The sequence below is a fragment of the Acomys minous genome (assembly GCF_964271855.1).
Source record: "Acomys minous genome assembly, chromosome: 1".
Taxonomy (NCBI): domain Eukaryota; kingdom Metazoa; phylum Chordata; class Mammalia; order Rodentia; family Muridae; genus Acomys; species Acomys minous.
The window spans coordinates 14,778,280-14,799,824 of record NC_140483.1 but is presented as its reverse complement, the minus strand read 5'-3'; the positions used below and the strand labels follow the sequence as shown (position 1 = coordinate 14,799,824).

General features: G+C 51.5%; 1 protein-coding gene across 3 annotated transcripts in view; it reads right to left on the bottom strand.

The window, feature by feature from the left end:
* Positions 1–19,677, bottom strand: part of COQ8A (coenzyme Q8A) — a 29,204-nt gene extending 9,527 nt beyond the window's left edge. Inside the window, exons 1-5 of one of the 3 annotated variants that reach the window (XM_084791885.1) lie at positions 19,536–19,647; positions 7,347–7,430; positions 5,340–5,525; positions 2,105–2,518; positions 1,828–1,894 (exon numbers count right to left, since the gene is read on the bottom strand). In XM_084791885.1, the coding sequence (XP_084648011.1) occupies positions 1,828–1,894; positions 2,105–2,518; positions 5,340–5,516 (658 nt within the window). In that variant the 5' untranslated portion in view covers positions 5,517–5,525; positions 7,347–7,430; positions 19,536–19,647. Of the gene's footprint in view, positions 1–1,827; positions 1,895–2,104; positions 2,519–5,339; positions 5,526–5,958; positions 5,982–7,346; positions 7,431–19,535 lie in introns of those variants that run through there. The other 2 variants (XM_084791884.1, XM_084791886.1) reach the window with 2 other exon arrangements.
* Positions 19,678–21,545: the final 1,868 nt, after the last annotated feature.

Sequence of the window (21,545 nt, the reverse complement as noted above, 5' to 3'; positions counted from 1 at the left end):
CACAGAAAGTTCCCAACACCTCTCTCATGGAAGGCAGAAAGGAAGTGACAGGGCATATAGCTCTCCCACAGGCAAAGCAGAGGCACAGTGGGCCTGTGTCCAGGTTCGCAGCCTGTTCTGGGCAGCTTAGAAGCCCGGCCCAGCCTCCCCCCTCAGCTCCCTCTGGAGCTCACCAGTCACCAGAGGTGAAAAAAAGCAAAACAACTTTCAACAGCAGAGTCCTTCATGAGCAGGCCGGGTGACAGTGAGAGCAGGAACAGTAATACGTCACCATTCCCAGTGGTGCTGGCTGTGCCTGCTCAAACTCCAGGCCTCTGCAGACGCAAGGAGACAGCAGCGCTGAGCTACCAGGCACTGTGGACCAGGCCCTGCTTGTACTCAGGATGGACCCAGGGCCTTGTGCGTGCTAGGCAAGGTCTCTACTCCCTGAACCGCATCCTCAACCCTGATAGTAATTAACACACATGGCTCACACTGTTAAAAACAGTCCACGCAGAGCAGATGGACATGGGCATTGTCCTTTGCTGCTAGGTCTCACCCCCAAAGAAGTTGGGGTCCTGGGACAGGAGCTGCAGCGGAAGAGGAAGAGGAACAGAAGGGGTGGGGGTGGCACCCTGTTAGGAGGGGAAGACCTGACAGGTCTCTGCTGGCTCCATGGGGGGAAGGGAGGAGGAGCAAGTTCTAGGACAGGCGGCTCAGATGTCCCTGTACAAGCAGAGATGCAGACTCAGCGTCCTCCTCGGTAACTACACAGAACAGCAGCCTCTCCACTGGGGCTGAGCCCCCAGGGTCTGCCACTCCCAGCGCAGTCATGTCATTCTGTTTCCTGTCCAACGCAAAGCGAAGAATTTGCTCTGCCATATACTACAACCACCAGGACATACTGCTTCGCTCCAAGCCCCGAAACAGCCAGTGCCCACAGCCTGAACCTTCTGGAACCTCCTGTTGTTTCCACGTTTTGGCAACAGTGGGGGTGGGGGAGGGACTGATACAGATGGGGTACAGAAGAGGACTTAACCAGAAAACGGAGACGGAGATCCTGAGCCTCCCTGGCCAACTCGACACCAGCTTCATCATGAGCCACCAGCCTTCTTAGGTACCGAAGCATTTGTCCAAGGGCAACATGGGAAACAGGCCGCCAGAGCTGTTCTTCCATCATTTACTTTGCCTAGAGAACCTACCACGGGCAGCTAAGCCTTAATAGACTGCACCTCCAGAAGCCCCGATCAGAGCACCCCACTGCGAATGGGACTCTGCAGATGAACGGTGGGCACAAGCCTGCACTACACACGTGTCCTTCCAGAAGAGTGCAGGTGTGGTAGGGTCAAAGGCCGTTCACATGAAAGCAAGGACAAACCAAGTCCCCAACACTGCAACAAGCTGAAACAGTTCTAACTGACAGCAAAGGGCCACAGCCTGCCAACACCATCACACCAACAACCACAGACCTGTGAGATCTGACAAATGTGTTCCCTAAATGGTGGGTCCCAGAGCAGAAACTCCTCCATCTGGGGAGCTGTACTCCCCACTGGTCTATTTAGGGCAAAGACTGCCCCAAGAAGAGCCTGCCAAGTAGTCTAAGCTGTGTGTAGCTCATGGCAAGACAGCCACAAACCAGCCCCAGGGATAAGCCAAGATGGGGCTGGAACCCAGTAGCCAAGTCACCACCCGCAGGAACACCCAGACCCTCAACAGCCAGTTCATGGGCAACACTGCCACATGCCACCCAGTATGGCTGGATTCCCAACCGCTTCCACCTCCACTCAACCAGGACAGACAGGGCAGGGCAGTAGGGGAGGGGCAGCATGGGGAATGTGGCCACCTCACCTCCAAAGTTGGCCAACCGCCCAATCCGGGTAACTGGCACCTTCCGCTCCCGAGCCCGCTCACTGAGCTGGAGGGAAAAACAAAAGAGATTTATGGAATTGACAAAACTGACAAATGAGGCTCGGGCTGCCTGCATCTCCCCTTTCCATGCCACTGGCAGCAAGGCCAGTTGGCAACATGTATGGCATCCCAAGGTGGGCGACAGAATAAGGGCCAACACCAGCCCCACTGGGAGCAGAAGCCACCCAGGCCCAACCGTGAAGCCTCTCAGACCCACCATCTGTTTGTGTGGCTTGCTCTCAGGGCGAGCCTTGGCCTGCCGGGCCTTCTCAATGTCTTCAGCTGTGAGGCCCCCGACCGGGGACTGGTCCTGGTGGAAGAATCTTCGCTGGCTGCTATTGGCCACGAACAAGTCTCTATGATCCACAAAGAGCCTTCCATTGACTCTGCCCATAGGAGAGACTGTCTGTCCTGAGAGCCCAGCTTCCCTGAGGGGTCCACTGGAGACATAGGTAGGAGCTGGGCCCTCACTGTGGGCATGACCCATGGATGAAGACGATGGCTGGTCCAGCGAAGAGGCTGCAGAGAAGTCCATGGAGGCTCCGGCTGCCTGTGGTATTGAGAACTGAACCTCGGCTTCCAGATCTTCAAAGTTCTCAGTGGCATATGAATCTTCATGCTTATCCTGACCCTGCACAGAGCAAAGGCCAGGGTAAGGGGCAGGACTGGTCTGGAACGCCTCCTGGTGAGGTTACTCGCATGGGACTGCCAGCCAGCCCTCCCTAACCCTCCTACGGTGATGCTATGCCTAAGACCTGAGGTCCCCTTCAAAGTCTAGGAGGCAGCAAAGAGCTGCAACCTGCTTCCTCCACAAGTCTGCTGTGTGCTCTCAGACAGGCGGCTATACACACCACTGGGCACCTACTGTAGGCCCAGCCAGGCCCAGAAGATACAGATGACAACTGTAGCAACAAGTCCCTCACCTAGAAAGCAGGGCCAACACTGAGGCCGTGGGACTTTTAGGAGAGAAACCAGGACAGAAGATGAGGAAAGCTTACGGATGTGTAACAGACCAGTGAGTCATGAGAGGGGACCACAGACGGAAACCAATGAGGTCTGCAACACTTCACTGCAGACCCAGACCCTACCATCAGCCCTAGCATGCAGCCAAGAGATTCTTACCAGAGGTGGTCAGAGGCTGGATGTCCTGGTCAACCTGAGACACAGAGGGGTGCAGAGGACACCCCATTTTTCCTCTATTCAACCATCAAGCCCAGGTTCATCCTCATTTTTAACCTGGAATGAACTTGAACAAGTTCCTAACCATTCTCAGTGACTTCTACTTCTGAAAATAGGGCTCCCACTGTCAGGCAGGGACAGTGGAGTCACACCAAGGTCACACTAACTACTGGTAAAGGCTATAATTAAACAGCACTGTGCCCTGGGGCGGGAGGGGGGCAGGCCCATGGCCAGGTCCCCTGGTTCAAATGAAATCTGAGCAAATGGCACGGTGTACACGCTGTCCACATGTCATACAGCAACAGCGGGAGACCTGAGCCCCCATGTGCAGCCACTTGAGATCCTGTGAAGGCTGAAGAGTAAGCCTTGCTCTCCCAGGGAAGCGGGCAGCCTGGGTGCTGCTCTCACTCCCCAACGGGAAACAGACAGAGCTAGTGTGACTGGTAAAGACCAGAAGGCAACAGGCAGCAGATGGGGGTCCAAAGCCAAGGGCTTGCTCTGCTCTACCCAACGTCCCAGAGTAGAAGCGGTGAGTCACAGTGGAGTTCTGGGGACCTCTCAAGGCCTGGTATGAAGAGTCAGGCAGAACCCCCTCCTGTCCCACAGCTCTCATGATAACCTGCTGGTCTTGTGTGTCTGTTGTTACAGTAGCTGGGACCCAGCCTCTGTAAGCACCTGATGAAATGTGTGACTTAGAGCACACAGGCTCCTAGAGCAATCAGATCCCTCAGACCCCCCAAGGTGGAGAAAAACACCACAAGGCTAAGTGTCAGGGACCGAAGGGAACCCAGGCGGCCACTGTAGTCAGGGGCCTTCTCCACAGCAGTGTGTTAGCCATCTTCTGTCTCTAATGGCTAAGGGAAGATGACCCTGCCTGCTCTACACTCCAGATACATAAAGGAACAGTGGGGAGGAGGAGGCAGGAGGAAGTGCTGGGTGGGAGCTTGCTCACTGTGGAGAAGGTCGCTCCAGAACACAGTGTTACTTTGGAGTGAGCCAGAGCAGTGGGACAAGCTTGCCTTCTAGCTTTCCAGAGAACCAACAACCCCCACCGCCCAACCCCAACCCCAGGAGGACAAAGCTAGGAGAGGACATGGCTTAATATAAATCACAGGTAGAGTGCGTACATGGGCCGGTCCCATCAGCAGTAAAGGACCTCAAGTACACAGGGCATAAAGACTTAAGATTCGAGGCACCTGTAGGGTGTGTGTGGGGGGCGGGGTGCTGTGTCCCCTTACCCAGGAAGGAAGGAAGGAAGGAAGGAAGGAAGGAAGGAAGGAAGGAAGGAAGGGAGGGAGGGCCTGGGAACCTGGACCTGGAACTGAGTGGAGGCTAGCCCTGCAGCCAGAGTAGCAGCAGAGTGGTATCCGGAACTGTGAGAAGAACGAGTGCTTGTTGTGTAAGCCTGAGTCTGTGCCTTCTGTTGTAGTGACAGCGCCTCACAGAGGAACCACATCTGCCCTAGCCCCACAGCAGGACATGCCACAGCATGGAAACAGCATGGGAAAGAGACTGAGCAATCTCTGCAACACACACACTCACGCTACAGTACAGCCAGGTCTATCCTCACTACTTTGGCTTAACAACGTCCTGTGATATAAGAAGCTGAGGTTTCCTGGTCCTTGTCACAAAGAGAACCTTTGCCTGAACATCATGAGGGGAAAGGGAGAGACAGCACTGCCCTCACCAGGGCTTATAGCTGCCACCCTGGAAAGCAGCACCTTCAGTAAAAATCCAAACAGTCTTGGCTGAGGCTCGGCAAGCCTTGCCTATAGGAGGAGCCTTCTAAGGCTGAAGTTGAGCCCCGCTGTGAACTGCATGCTAGCACATGGAAGCTGAGTACATCATGAGGACAGGGCCAGGAAACCAGGAAATGGGCCTTTATCAGGTGCCAAATCTACCAGAGCCTTCATCTTGGACTCCACAGCCCCCAGAACTGCAGGAAACAAGTGTTACTTCAGCTGCCCAGCCTGAGGGGCGTTCTAGCGTAACGGCCAGGCTGCCACTAAGCGTCCTGCCTTACCCTCAGATGCTGCAGGGCACACCAGCCCCTGGGCTGTCTGGTCCCATCTGCAAGACGCCAGGCTGCCACTAAGTGTCCTGCCTTACCCTAAGATGCTGCAGGGCGCACCAGCCCCTGGGCTGTCTGGTCCCATCTACAGGACGCCAGGCTGCCAGGTGTCAGTGTCCTGGGTCATTCCCTGGTCTCATCAAGAGCTGCAAGCCTGGCTGTCGGCCACAGCACCCACACCCGTTCTGGAAGGGCCTCTCACCTGCACCTTCCCAAAGACCATGCCGATCTGCTCCACGGCGGTAGACTGCAGGGCCCTGGCCGCCAAGATGAGCTCCCCACCAAGGCCCAAGTTCTGCAGGTGGGTTTCCACAGCCGCCTGGGTCAGCTTGGCAAGGCCTTTGGCCAGCATGATGGCATCCCCCAACATAGCAGCCATCCTTCAGGGCTGGAAGAGAAGAGGCCACATTAGGAAACGGGTATCACATCGGACACAGGAGCGTACTCACGCTGACTAGGTCCCCACCAGACTCTGAGGAGAAGGCAAGACTGATGCCTTGGTTTCCCACAGATCTCCCCTTCTGACTGAGGTGAAGTGAAGACAGGAGCGGAACAGGTGCCAGGGCACTTACCAATGCCCATGCATTTCCTCACCTGGGCCTCAAATCCACCTCTGAAACCCCTCAGCACAGAAGCCAGAGGGCTGTGGCAGAACCAGCGCTTAGCACATGGACTAGTTCCTAGCCTGGTGCTCTTTCCTCTGAACCACAAGGTTGTGCTGAAGCGAAAGTGGCCCCTCCACAAGCAGTTCCTTGAGGGCCTAAGGGTCCAGTCACAACAGTGTTGCCTCTCCCCAGGCCATGACAGCTGGGGGTACCTGCCTCTTTCAAATCACTGCTGCAGTGCCCAGTGAAGCGTGGTCAGTCACCCACAGACTGAGACACTGAGAGGACGTCCTTGACCCGCCGATCAGCCAGGGATTCCACACTGCAATCCAGCGCTAGGAATAGTAGACAAGGCACACAAAGCAAGAAAAGGCACCCATACTCCACTGTAGGCCACCGCCTGCCTCTACGCTCTCTACTGGCCAAGGCAGAAAGTGTTTCTGAATGTAGGTCAGGGTCAGAGATGCTGATCCAGTATCCACAGTATCGTTAGGGCCTGGCCTAGTTGGTCATTAACTACCCCTGAGGCATGTTTATAGGTTAAGATAAGTCCTGTCAACATGCTGGAAGCTAAGGGAAAAATAGAAAGAGCCAGAAATCCCACTGCAAGGAGCACGTGACCAAGGGAGGTAGCAAAACTGGGCAGGCCAGGTAAGGAGAGGGCAGGACGGTGAATGGCACTTCAGACAGGGGACTTTCCTAAGGTATAGACTCAGCAGAGACCCTGAAGCACAGGCATTAACTGAGAGAAGCACGGGGGGGGGGGGGGGGGAACGGGACATGAGAGCCCTGGCAAGGGTCCTAACCAGAATGAGGGCACATCTGAGTATGTCAGGGATTCCAGAAGATCTGCTCAGCCCCGAGGCATGGCAGAAAAGACCTTTATTTAAAAGGAGAACTGGGGGATTGGAGGGTGGAGAGGGGGCTCAGCAGTTAAGAGTGCTTACTGCTCTCACAGAGAACCTGAGCTCAGTTCCCAGCACCCACAGCAAGTGGCATACAGCTGCCCAGTTCCAGAGGGACTGATCCCTCTGGCCTCTGCCAGTGCCTACATTACATCCACACATCCACACACAGATACGTCGTCTTTAAAAACCTTAAAAGGAGAATTGTTCTAACAGCAGAAACTCACTACCAAACAGGCCGACAGCTATGAGGCTGTGTCTCTAATGTGCCCTTGGTCGACACCTTTCCGTTGAATACTAGCAGTTAGCACACACAGGCTAAGCCTTTCTACACACTTCTTAATATTTATAAACAACCCATGGCTGTCGGTCAGTGAGAAAAGCAGAGGCAGAGAAGGAACTTAATAGCCAAAGTCACCAGCAACTCCACAGTGGCCTGTGGGGGTGGGTGCACCTCAGCCCTGGCCTGCTCTGGGCTTCCTCAGACACTTGGCTCACTGACTGACAAGGACATCACAGGTCACCCACTCTCCTGTCTCAGCCAGTAGATTTGGAGAAAACCACCATACACTGCATCACCAGGTTCCATGTCACACCCTAGGTTTCTGCTCTACACTCCTCTGGTTTTATGGCAAGAAACAGGTGAACCAACCCAAAAACCAAACAGCAAGGACTGGTAAGACAGCGTGCAGTACTCACAGGCCCGCTGGCACTGCTCACTCCCAGCCAGCACCACCCTCGACACACAGCCTGCAGTCTCGGAGAAGCACCCACCCGAGGGCCCTGGGAAACAACGAGAGGGTTTTGAAGGAGATCTGTACCAGAAATCCACTCCTACCAGTGGCCCCGAGACCATCTTTATGTGCCAAGGATCCCAAAATCAAGCCTTACCCTGGATCACCTTTAAATCATACCCAGAAATTCAGGACTTGAATCTCCCATAGACCATGACCACAGTAGTTACAAACAAGAATCTCTTGCCCATTAACTGACATTAAATCTCCTCGGAACATCTGCCTCGACTTTGACTTTAGGCCTGACACTAGGTCTGCCTGAATTTCCCACTTAAGCTACTACACACACACCCTTAACTTCCACAGAAGAAAGTCAGGCCAGTCTGGGCTCCCAGGCCCACTGCAATGATGCGCTGCATTTGTAAAAGCCATTTTAGGTCCTACACACTACCACAGGCAGCTGTAGGGCCCACCAGAACCCAGCACTGGTTTCTAGGCTTCCTGAATGCAAGTCCACTGCAGGATCAAGTTTCGCTTACTTATAAGGATGCTAAAACAACAACCAAAAATACTCATAAGTGGGAAATGATCAGTAAATGAACCAAAGGTTAAATTCCTACATTGAGAACTGTAAGTCATGGTTATCTTTTTCAATATTTTCCAAACTTTATTTTCCTAGCCTTTTTAGTTCACATATTCTTTTTTTTTATTAAGATTTATTAATTACGTAGTGTTCTGCCTGCATGTGTGCCTGAAGACCAGAAGAGGGCGCCAGATCTCATTATAGATGGTTGTGAACCACCATGTGGTTGCTGGGAATTGAACTCAGGACCTCTGGAAGAGCAGATGGTGCTCTTAACTGCTGAGCCATCTCTGCAGCCCCCACATATCCTACTTTCAAAATACCAAGTAAGTCATCTTAAAAATAAATAAATTAGGGGCTAGAAATTGCTCAGAAGTTAAGAGCACTTGCTCCTCTTCCAGAGGACTTGAGCTCAGTCCCAGTGCTTGTGTCAGCTCACAACCTGCTGTAACCCTGACGCCTCAGTGGGCACATGCATATATGTAGCATAGACATACACATACACACATATACTAAGAAAAGTAAAATACCTCTTTTTAAAAATAATGAAGTAAATTAGAGGGCTGAGGAGACACCTAGGCAAAGTGTTTGCTGTTCTTCCGGAACCACAGTTTGGTTCCCAGCACTCACGTTAGGCGGCTCACAACCACCCGCTGTAACCCAAGCTCCAGGAGCTCTGACATCCCTGATCTTGACCCCACGCACATGCACACTGACTCAGAGACATATACACATAAACAAAAGGAAATGCTTAATTAAAAAATAAATTAAGAGCTGAGTGGTGGTGGTGCTTGATGTAGTTAATCCTAGCACTCGGGAGGCTCTGAGAGGCAGGCGGATCTTTGTGAGTTTTGAGGCTAACTTGGTCTCTGTGAGTGAGTTCTGGGGCAGCCAGAACTGTTGTACAGAGAAGCCGTCTCAAACGAACAAATAAGAGCCATACTTTGCTTCCTGCCTGAACAGTTACGTATGAAACACTAGTGAAGTCCGTAGTGGTGCCAAGCCCTGCCCTAGAGCACTCTAAGTAGAAAGAAGCGTTCTGAGCACTGTGTACTCAATCAGCAATTATTGCTGGTAAGTACAGCCTCTTCTTTATGAACAGGTAGATTTCAAAACTTCGGTGGCTGCTCCACAGCCACCCCTTGGGTAAACATTATTAACCCATTGTGCAGGGTTATGCCAGGCCTCCCTCACAGTGCAAAGTGAGCCAACCGCTCACAGCCTTATCAGCACAGGCAGTTTACTGCAAAGGAGTCCCTGTCTCCGGCAGCCAAGAGGAGGTGAGAGAGCAAATGACTACCAGCAGGAAGCCACTTCCTACAGCTCTTCTCTTTTTGGTTTTCAAACTTGGGGCCTTAAAGACCCTATTCCCAATTCACCACAGTCCCAGCGACTAGTATTCAACCTTGTGAGGCACTCAGCTAAGAGACACTTATATCGTGATTTACATCAGAAAGCCAGGAACCTTTACACACACACACACATACACACACACACCAGTATTAGAGCCCTCATGGGACTCTCAGGCCCACTAACTACCCTGCCTACCCTACCCCAGCCCTGACAACAGTACCCTGCTGGCTTGGGGACCCCTTCCTGAGTAAATGCTCTCCAGCACCCTCAACCATGTAAAGCTGTGTAAGAGGCTTGTTCCGAATACCTGGGGAGTATACTAGTGAGGGACCGTGCCAACATCCTTCACTCATAGCTTGCATTGTACCTGGCTTGTCCCTGCAGGCCCTGATCAACGTGTCCTAGCCATGTGCCTATGGCACAGCAGCATGCAAGCACATCTGTAACGGCACCAGCATCAGCAGAAAAGCATCGGAGGCAGAAACAAAGGAGGTGCTGCCTAAGTGGGAAATGCTATCCTCAGAGCGCAGACAAGGGCCCAGTCCTGCCTCCACCAGCTTAGAGGCTCAGCTTCTTCCACACCTCTTCTGGTCCTAACGTTAAACTTCTATCAGGAAAGTAGACAGACTCAAAAGAGACTCAATTTCAATTAAAAAAAAACAAAAAAACAAAACTGTCCCCCTGGGGCACAGAGACTGAGAAAGAGGCCCAGGCAGCCCAGAGGCAAGTGTCCCCAAGCTCTGGGGGTTTCCTGCTGACCCCCATTTACCATCCTTCCTAAATACCTTCAGAGCCACCTCCTGGCTGGAAGTTACCTGGGGCATTAGGGACCTTCAAATACAATCTCCAGAGCTGACAAACATACCCAAGGGACACAGACCTCACCAAATACACTAAATAACACTAAAGTGGGTGTTTTTGTGTTTTAGTGTGATGTATACAATATTCAATTCCAACAAGCACAAAGCTAACAAAAGTATCAAACGCTCATCCACCAGGGACCCAGGGGGTAAGGGAGTTTTATCTGGCAGGAAAGTGGCCAAATGCACCCCACTTCACTGCCAGGACCCAGGACATGCCAACTTGCCACTGTTTTTATCAAGTGAGACGAGCTGAGGATGGTGTATGAAGATTTACCAAGATTCAGTCGATGCCCTTCACAACTACAGGACATCACAGACCAGCTCCAAGCCAGCAAAGCTGTGGTACTCACACCTCTGAAAGCCACGGTCCACTCTACTCTCGCCTCTCCTTGTCACAGCTGCCACTAATTAATTGGCATGGCTGGGGTAAAAAGCTAAACAATAGACAGCACAGAAAATCCTCAGCCCTGAGAAACCATCCCCAAATGGGCAGCTTGAGCCCTCTAGTGCACACACATGCTCAGGGTCCCTCGGGTACCTCAACCTTGACACCCTAGCCTCGCCTAACAGCCCTCCTCATCGCTCTAGCTTGGCCTTCTCATGCATCCCCAGGCCGCCAGCCAGAGCAATTCCTTTAAAAGAAACCAAAAGAAGCCAAAGCATTCCCATGGCTTCTCTGAGATTCCTCTCAGCCCTGCCAGCCTTGGGATTACTGTGTTCCCCCCACTGACGTGTTCCTGCCAGGATAAACCATTCCTGGACTTCACGGGGGTCTAATTCCTCCTTCCCCAGCGGTATCTGTCCCAGCTTCCTGCACCCTGCATGCCACTGCATGATCATGCTCTTGGAATCTGTCTAGTCACCATACTACAGGACAAGAACCACTTCCGTCTTCCTGTACGCCCTCCTGTCCCTCCAGCACCACACAGTGCTGCACGGTGACAGATACCAGGTGAACAACAAGAATGTAGCTAGTCCCTGTAAAGCTCGGGAAAGCCTGGCATTGGCAAAACTGGCTCAAACCTGTTTGCAGCTTTGACCACAAATGGCAATCAAATGTCTGAAGAGCTGCTAGGGGTGGCCTGCAGCATTGTCCCTCCAGCCTCAGTCTGCAGAAGGAACTGGAAGATCGCTGGCCAGGGCATCTGTGTTTCCAGCAAGGTGCCATGTGCCAACTTCGAGAGCCCTAGACCTTCTAGAAAGAGAAGGAAAGGGAACAGGGATGGCTGGCACTCAGGACTAAGCAGAGAGTCCCACAGAGAGGGATTTCTAAAGATCCCACCTGCTGCTTTGTCCCCCAAAGCCTGGCTTTGCCACTATACAAACCCCTCAGATGTTCCTTGTTGTTCCACTATTCCTCCACAACTCTAAAAAGGAAACCAGAAGGGATCTTACCTACAGGCCTGGGGGCCAACCCCCGAGAACTCCCAAGAGCGCCACTTCCTGCATCCTTCGCCTCTGGGAGATCCCATAGGACTGGTGAGTAGCCTTCTACCCCTTTCCAGTACAGAGCCTTCTTTTTCCTTGGGGCATAGACATGTGGATTTCAACTCTCCAAGGGAACTGAAAAGTCCTATTATATCCGTAGCATTTTTCTTTTTTGACAAAAAGGGAAAAATAAATGACTACTTCCTCCAAGGACTAAGAAGGAATGCATTGGAGTAAACAAACTTCAGAACCAAAATCCATGAATCTCTATGGACTAGATTTGTCCTTTGCCTACACCTTAAACATCACACATTAAGGGCCAGCAGTCATCGCCTGGTCACCTGACCTCTGTCTGCAGGACAGGCAAAGGCCTACATGCTATGAGCTTCCAAAGGTAGTTAATGCTCGATGCTAGAAAGAAGAAAAGGAAACGGAAGAGAAAGGGCCTGTTCTTCCCTCCAGCAAGCAACAGTAGGCTTCACCACGGAGCCAGGCCTCTGCCAGTGCTTGTTGGCCTCTGCTTCCTCAGGTCCCCACACCAGGAATCTCTGTCCCCTTCTCCTTCCCAGGCCATTCTGTCTGATAATAACCCGAAACTCCTGCCCAAATCCCTCAACCTGCATTTCTTTAAAAGTGGACTGTGGTAATTCAGCTCTAAGAACGGGAATCACAACACTTTGGAAACGGGTCAGGTGAGTGTCCTAGTTACTTTCTATTGCTGTGTTAAAGCCACCATGGCTAAAAGCAACCTGAGGAGGAAAGGTTTATTTGTCTTACACACCTGCTCACAGCCCATCACTGAGGGAAGCCAAGGCATGAAGTCAGGAAGGGAGGGAGCTGGGGCAGACACTGCAGCAGAGGCCGTGGAAGGGTTCTGCTCATGGGCTTGCTTCTCACGACTTCCTCATCTGCTGCCTCAGCCAAGGCAGGAGGACCCCCTGCCCAGGGTAGCACCAACCACACGGACCGACCCTCCTACATCAAAGAGAAACCTCGCTAGGCCTGCCTACAGGCCAGTGTCACAGAGGCCTTTCCTCAATAAAGATTCCCTCTTCCCCGATGGCTCTAGGTTTGTGTCAAGCTGACAAAACTCAGCACAGCAAACAGAAGTATATGCATTAGGTGGACCAATTCGTCAATTAAATAACACTAGAAGAAGTATTTGCTGACAAATCAGAGTATACTGCATGTTCCCATGAAGGAAGAAAACCGTCATCACAGAACAGTTAAGCAGGAGGCTTTCTGTGGGTTGTGGGACATTAGATTCTACTGAAATTTATTTGTTCTCTAAAATTTTCTACATTTGAATAATATTAAAATTGTGTTTTTTGAAAAGCCTTAAATATGTTGTTGAAAAAATGTTTTAAGTAAGCACACAAGTATGTACTTTCAAAAAGCTATTCCATACCCCTCTAGTGGGCTGGACAGAAGGCTACGGAACAGACCAAAGGCTATAATTAGCGCCTCTGGGCCCTTGGTTAGCCCTGTTCTTCAGAAGTCACCTGCCCCTAAGTGGCTGCCAGGAGCACAGCCTGTAGGCATCTTACTTTGGGGAATAAGGTTCAACTGCCCTTCTCAGAATGGTGGTGAGAAAACCGCTTGGCACAGGCCCTTCCTCCTCACTGCTGCACCAAAAGGCAGAAATAGTTAATGAGAGCTGCCGTACAAACAAAGCCCCTGGAATTCCTAATTTAGAAACAAATAACAAGTACAGTGACCATATTCTCTTAGCAGGAAAGATACATAGGACTGGTGTCCTTCAAGGCAAGGGGTAAGCAAACCAAGACTCTGGAGCCGTAGCCAGCCTCACTGTAAGCAGCAAGCCTGGAAGAAATGAGGACATTCCAAAAGGACAGTTGTACCTGTCACTACAGCTATCAGGTCTGTGGAAACAATGAACTCCAAAAAGTGAGAATCCACCTAGAAATTTTACAGCAATAAAAACAAGTGGCCAACCATAGAGGAAACTATCCTCCCAAAGATCATCTGCACCTTGTCGGCCCTTGTTGCAGGAGTGTGGACCCTAGACAGTGGACAGTCGGTGACAGGCGGAACCACACCTTGACCAGGAGAGCCTAAGCAGGCATCTCTCCCATAGTCTATTTAACTCTACCCTCACATTAGAACCCCAGCGATGGATCCGAGCGTTATGGGGAGGTGGGCCATTACTGGATCTCTTCTTAATGTGGCCACACTAAAGAAATCTCCTTTTTCTGATTTTTGCTATTACTTTTGCTCTTTTAATCTGGCTTATCAAAGCTGGGTGGCTGAGCCTGGCTTGTTAGAGCAGCCAAGGCATGAACTCTGACCCTAACTCTGATAACACTACTGCCTATTTGGTAAATAAAGCTGTACTGAGTCACAAGCATGTGCATTCACTTCTGTACTGTCTACAACCTGGTCATTAACATGTTGTATTGGTTTGGTTTGGTTGCAGAAGACCAACGGCCTACAAGCCTGAAATACCTACGTTTTGTCCTGCAGAGATGAAGTCTGTGGTCTCCAAGGTAACCAACTATGACCATGATCATTCCAGGACATCTAACGAGGTCACCAGAATCGTGTCCCAACAGGCCATTGAGGATGGTGCCAGGACAAGGATTACCACGCATCCATCAAGCGCATCTCCTGATACCCAGAAATGAACCTGACCCACTCTCCAGAGGCTGGAGGTCACCTTATACTGGATTAGGTAGGAAGGTGCCAGACACCCAAGAGCTGCTCAGGAGTAGGAGCAGGAGGGCTGTCAGGTGCCAACTTCCTGTACAGATCCACTCTCCCCGCCAGAACTCTTAGCCGCCTGCATTCTCCTGTTCACCCTACACAGAAAACCACGTCAGTCCACAGCTTGAGCTCTTACAAACCTCCCATCTCATCAGGGCTTTGTTCCTGCGCATTCATAGATTCTCCAACCAGTTCCTGGCAGACAAGCACTGAGAACAGTCATGGAGCGAGAGGTGTCTGTCAGCTGGGAGTCAAGGAGGCACACAGGGCTGCACACTGTGCCTCCCGCCAGGCTTCACACAAAGCAACTCTTGACTGTGGGACGGGGTCAAATCCTGGAGAGCCACAACGGCCGGTCAGCCTGCCCTACCCAAGAAGCCATTCCTCAGTGCCATGACCGTGAGCCCCAGCCAGACAGAGTCCTGGCACTGCTTAGTATAATTAATTCCACAGCACTCTGGAGGCTACGGCAGGAGGATTGCGAGCTTGAGACCAGCTTGAACTACAAAGCAAAATCGTATGTATGTACGTATGTATGTATGTATGTATGTATGTACATATGTATGTATGTATGTATTTTAAAAGTATTTGGCTCAGGTAGTGGCCCAGCCATAAGGTGAAGACCTCTGTATCTGGACACTTGGTCTGAACCCTGACTCTGCTGCCGACTTGCAAGTCAAACTATTTAAGCTTAGCTTTGAGCCTCAGTTTCCTCATCTGCACTTGAGAGTAGATTAAGTCCCGCACTAAAGAGTATCCAGGGTATGTATGACACGCATTGGGTATCCAAAACCAGTGCTTGGTGTGACTATTAACATTATAACCATGCAGGTGCCTTGACACAGACCTAGTGAAGACAAAGCCGACATAAATAACCCACAATACCTTTAAAACAGACAAACCCAGCTCTCCCTGTAAAGTCCAGGATTACTTCTGAGTTGGGCAGTGCTGGGAAAGGACAGGCTGGTCCTGACCAGTGTGGTTTATTTAGCAATGTGGTATGAGGCACCACCCAGGAGAGGTGGTTCCGTGTGCTGGCAGCCAACTTAAAACACTCTGGACACACACTGGACATAAACACCCACAGACACCCTTGCACCAGTGCTGAACACAAGCAAACGGTCTTCGTGTGCGTCACCTCCCTTACCCACTGGCACATACAGACACAAGCACGGCAACAGCAGACCCCGATTCAGAGGCAGTTTTTATAGGAGTCAGACTGCGTGAGGCTTCAAGCTGACTTCGTGAATCTGCAGACACAAACACGTTTTCCTCAGTTCGTCCAATTCCCATCTATAAGATGGAAGGGAGGAGGAAGGAGGCAGCAGGCAGATGTTGCACAGGATGCTAGTCTGCCCTGGCTAGTCACAGGACATTCTAGGCGAGAGGAGGGCACACACAACCAGCCCAGCCATAGCAATGCCACCCTGCCCTTTGCTGGCCCACTGTTGCGAGAGCCATCAAATTACTTTTCAATTTCTCAAAGAACTGCGATGTTTCTAAGTACCGGCAAACGGCAATCACCAGCAAACTATCGGCAATTTGTTCTGTCTCCTTCCTCCATGCCAGGGTTGGAGACAAACACACCCCTGGCATTTTGTGTGAACAGTCTCAGGACTTATCGTGCAGCCCAGTGAAAAGTAGGACTTCCAGTTCCTGGACAGCATACTTAACAGGCTGACAGACAGACAGACTGACAGCAAAGACAGGTTTCCAACTTCAGCTTGGACACCAACTACATGTGACCTTGGGGACAGCAGTTCTGCTCCTGGGGTCAATGTGCCCCATTAACTCATGTGCAAATCAAGACAGCGCCATTTACCCTTGGAGTGCAGAAGGGTGACAAGAAGCCACACGAAGCTCTTTCTGAAGTGACTTAACTAGGCAAGCCTATACCTCAGGAAAAGCCCAGTGAGGGCTGAGGTAGAGAGCATGGAAACATCTGTTTTAAACACATGCTCTCTCAGCTTTCTCTTTCAGTGCCCCCACAGGATACCCTGGCCCTCCTATTCCCTCTGAAACAGACCTCTTTGCTCCTTCTATCTACCCTAGAACATGGCAATCAGATATAAGCACCTTCTTTTTTTTTTTTTTTTTTTTTTTTTTGCCTTTCCCTTTTACAAGTCTTTCCTTTCAATCCACAATTCATGCCCAGCCTCCCTGCACCAAACGAAAGCAAGCTCCTGCAGACTCTGCTCTCCGACCCCTGAAGTGCAAGCCAGGAGGACCCCTCAACCTACCTCCACCACTAATAGCGCCACAACTGTCCCTCCTGGTGGGCCCCACCCCTCAACTTCCTTCACCAACCTCTTCTCTCCTGGTCCACACTCCACAGCTGAGCCAGCTCAAGCAGGTCCTAGCGCTCCTGCCTCCCCACTGTGTCCAGTCCTCTGGACCACTTCCTCCTCTCCGCGGGCCAGTCAAGAACTCCCATTCTCAGGCCAGGTAGGCTCTCTGAGCCAGGTTACCCACATCTGTACCACACGCAGAACTCCAAGCGACTACAAGGCACACATGGGAGCTCTGAAGGGTGATGAAACTATTCTACCTTTGACTGTGATCATGGTTAAATCATATGTTTCTTCCCAACTGTGTGGAAAACGGGTGACTTTAGTGCATGCAAACTTTTTTCTTAATGAAAAAAAAAAAGGATAGAAAAAAATAGTTCCATTGGCACTCAACCCCATTATGTCTGATACTAGCATTATCACCTTACCCCAAATTTCTTCTTCCTCCTCCTCCTACCTCTGTGTACTGACACCATGACACTCGTCCCCATGTAGGACTGGCCCCTCTATCCCACCTGCATCCACTCAGTCCACACGGTGAGTCCTACGGTTCCTCTGATTCCACCCCCTGTGACTCGGGTCACCCTGTCCTCAAAGGCTGCCTCCCCTTCCCTCCCATTCCCATCACAAATGCAATCACAGAAGAAACAGGACCTTTGAGCTCCCCCACTGCCTCCTTTCCCACTGGCTCGCCCCAATTCTTGACCACTAGCAAGAATGTTAGAACTATTCCCAGTTGCCACACCAAGACAACTCTTTAAATATTCCTGTCTAATTTTGCACACGGCTCTGGTTTCAACTGACAAAGATAATGACTCAGTGTCCGTGGCTCTTAACGGAAAATGATCCTGCCAAGTTTTGAGCTTCCCAATAATAAACCTCTTTAAGAAGGAAGTGATTGTCCTTCCAGATCCTTTCCTGTGGGTAACAAAGGGCACCCCAGAACCCCTATGTGGAATGCCACCCCCCAAGCTATGGAATCCTGACACATTCCCACAGAAATACAAATTCACAGTAGAGGCTTGGGATGTTTTTCTTTTCTAGTGCACTATCTTTCACCTTTTCTAAAAGGTCACCATTTTAGGACTTAAATTCAACACACAAACTCTGGGCTACAAAAGTGAAGCCTCTTCCTTTGCACAAACGAAGAAATGAGGCACGGTTTCTAGTACTGACCTCTATACATGTGCATACACTGCATCAAAGCACCTGCATACGTGTGCACGCATGCCTGTGTGCTGTGCAGCCAGGCACTCCCTGCAGGCAGAGGCATGCTCTTCTTCCATATTACAACACACACACACACGTCTAAGCAAAATAGGTGGCTAAGCAAAGTGGCTCCCTCAGGAAGGTCGCTCAGTCGGCACTCAGCTCCCACCTGTCTGCTCCCCATTACAGGACCATCCTGTGGTGGTTCCCTAAGCTTACCCAAGGCTCCCAAGGCTCCTAGGGGCAGAAACAACCAGTTTCCCACATCCTCGTACTTTGAGCCTACCCAGTCACGTTCATCAGGCACAAAGGCCCAGGGTTTTGGCCTCTAAGTCTCCTTCCAAAAGTCTCACCTCTACCACCCTGTGCACCCACCGTTTCTACCTTTAAGCCCCATCCCCATAGCTTACACCGTGTGTTTACAGCAGGGACATAACACTGTCCCAAACTGCTCAACGACCTGTGGGCAGGTTGCACAGAAGCCCCTGGCAGCATGGGATGACCCTGTCTGGAGTCTTGCCTGTGTAGTTCTCAGCCAAATTTGCTCTTCAGTGGGAATGCGGCAAAGTCTGGAGACATTTTAAATTGTCACAATTGGTGGGACGGGGGGAGGATGTCGTTATTTGTTTAGCAGATACAAGCCAGGATTATGCTACACGCACTACAAGACACAAGACAAGCAGACACAGTAAACAAGTATAGACCCAAAATGCTAACCGGCTGGGGCTGGGAAGCACACACTGCCTGCCTCACTTTCCCTTTGAGCCACCTGATCCAAAAATGTTCCCAATTCAGCTGCATTCGTTAACTGCAAGGCTACCTACAGCATTCAAAGCTACCTTCTTGAGTGTTATGGATGCTGCTTTGGTGAGCCAACAAACCCCTCTCGAGTCTCTTCTCAGAAGAGCCTTCTTCAGGCCAACACGGCCACTGTTCCACAGAACAACCAGAAGCCTAGCATGATCACTAATCCAAATCCTAGGGCAAGATGGTTCGCCCGACACACCCCAGCTCCAGAGTCCCTTCCCACAGATGCCAAGCCAAAGTGAGCCTTGATCAACTGATCAAGCTTCCCAGAGAGCTGCAAGCCCAACCCAGACTGCAAGTCTGCACACAGCCTCTGCCCCTTCAGGAAGCCCAGCCAATGTTGGGTCCCTGCACCCAGACCCACCCCTACAGCGTTCTCCGACCCTTCACACTTAAAACTTGGCTGAGTGATGTGACAGCTTCTCTGCAAAAGAAGGCGGGAGTTCAGCCCAAACTAGAAAAAATAAGAGGAAGGGCCAGAAAACGAAGAAAAGGAACAAGGAAGGAGCGTCTTCCTCGACTTCCCTCCAGGCCCAGCTGTGAAACCCAACAGCTGGTTCGAGCACAGAAGTCGTAGCTATGACACAAACTGCAGCCAGAGCCCGATGCACACATGTTCATGGGTCTGCAAGTTCAGAGAAACATTATTACGAGAAAGGCAGCCACGTGCGTGGACGATGCAGAGGTCAGGCACGAGGGCTCGGGACGCCTCCCGGAACCCACGGCTCCACGCGCGGCCCTCCGCTCCGCTCGCTGAGCCAGACCGGGGACTGGAGACTGCTGCACCCCAGCCTGGCCCTGAAGCTCCTTGGCTGCAAGGGAAAAGTCGCAACCCAGGCCGCACTGAACGGCCCCCGGGGTGCTGAGGCTATCCGCGGGCGGGCAGGCGGCAGCCTTACCGGGCTGCAGGAAGGTAGGCTCCTCCGGTCCGCTACGCTACGCCTCCGTGCGCCCCGCACCGCTGCGAGCGCTGCGCACACGCTCCGGATCTGTTTACCTTCTGGCCCGCGTGCGCACGCCCCGCACCGATCGCCCCGCCTCCGGCCGTTCCCATTGGCTGAGCTGCCGTTAGCTGCCCAATGCCACAAGACGCAGTGGGGAGCGTGCTTGGCCCGCGTGCGCGGCTCACAGCCAATAGGGACTGAGGGTGGAACAACAGCAACCAATGAGAGGCCGCCCTAAAAGGGCAGCGGGTTCCTTCTCAGCCCGTCGGCTGCCCTTTCTCCCGGGTTGGGAAAGTGCGGTTGTTCTGCGCCAGCGCTCTGAGGATTGGCAACCGTGTGTGTTACCTTAGGACTGGCACTAGCTTAGCCCCCTAAGGTCCTGGGCGGGAAGACCTCAGAAATTCTGCTGCGATCACCGGGGACTCACTCCCACCCCTACCCCCAGCGCCTGGATGAGGCCGGTTTGTTGACCTGCGGCGAGGGCTTATTCCTGGGTTCCTCAAAAACCACTTGATGCCCTGGCTGACACCAAGGTCCCATCCCCTCCAGTTTTGTATGTAAGGTAGTTGTGCTAGTTATGGGTATCAAAACAAAACAAGGAATTCTAACCAAAGGTGAAAAACAGCCCTAGGAGCGCTAGAGTCCCTCTGTTGACCCACAATGGCCCTCAGGGACTGCTTACCCAGAGAAGATAGGATTGCGACAGGATCTGCCCCCGCCACCTTTGTACCACATGGGAGAAAATACCTACCCTTGAGGCCTTTCCAAGATGCTTCCATGCCAGCTCAGCCCTTTCGCCCAGCTATGCCAAGCCAGCTTCTTTCTAAAATACCGAAAACAACCACAGTTTGTTTTCCATTTTCATCAGATTAGCATGATTTTGACCTTATTTCCTGGGAGAATAATGACCTGTTTTATTATAGTTAAAAAAAAAAAAAAAAAGACATTTCTCTTGGGCTGGAGAGACGGCTCAGAGGTTAAGAGCACTGGCTGCTCTTCCAAAGGTCCTGAGTTCGAGTCACAGCAACCACATCTATAATGTTGATCTGGTGCCCTCTTCTGGCGTGCAGGCATATATGCAGGCAGAACACCGTATACATAATAAATGAATCTTTAAAAAAATATCTCTTGGTCTGATACACACACACACCTTTTTCAAATATGTATACAGTATTGTGGTTATATTTTTAAGAGTCCTTATGTTTTGTGAACGAATTCTAAATTACTGGCAGACAAAAATGTGCTGTATTGAACGAGCTTCAAAATATTAAAGGGCTGAAGAAGTAAACTGGCTATGACTTGACACTGGTAGAAGGGGAGTGGTGGGTGTGTTGGCGTGCCCATTATCTGTGTGTGTCTGTAGGAGTCCATAATAAAATAGACGTTAGAAGAGGGTCGTGAATCTCGTTTTCCTACCTCCACACAGGGGTAGCAGAGGCCGACTCCCAGGTGTGGCCGACACTCCGCTTCACCCATAACCCAGCACCATAGTGGAGGAGAATCTAAGGCCAAAGGTGTCATCAAAGAGCACGTCAAAAGCAAGAAGAAAATAAATTAAAAATTGACTCGTTTAGGCCCTGCCCCTCACTGGCTGCAGCACTTGGGAGAGCAGACCCTGCACCTTGCCTGGGTAGCACTGTAGAGCTGGCCCTGGTTGCAGGGGTTCCCGAGTGAGCCAGCCCCAAAGGCATGAGAGCAGGAGAGCAGGAGAGCAGGAGAGCAGGAGAGCTGGCCGTGCCCCATGTGGGCTGCGCCATTGGGTGACCTAGCCAAGGCAGTGCTGGAGAGCTCCCCCTAGTGGTGTGGGTACAGAAGAACTAGCGGGCTGACCAACTCAACCCCAGGCCCAGATCCAGGGCTTTGAGTTGGCCCACACCAACATCTACCCCATCTATGAACTGCTGCAGCATGTGAAGGGGCTGGTCCTGCAGTTCCAAAACTACAGGATCTCCATGACACAGGATA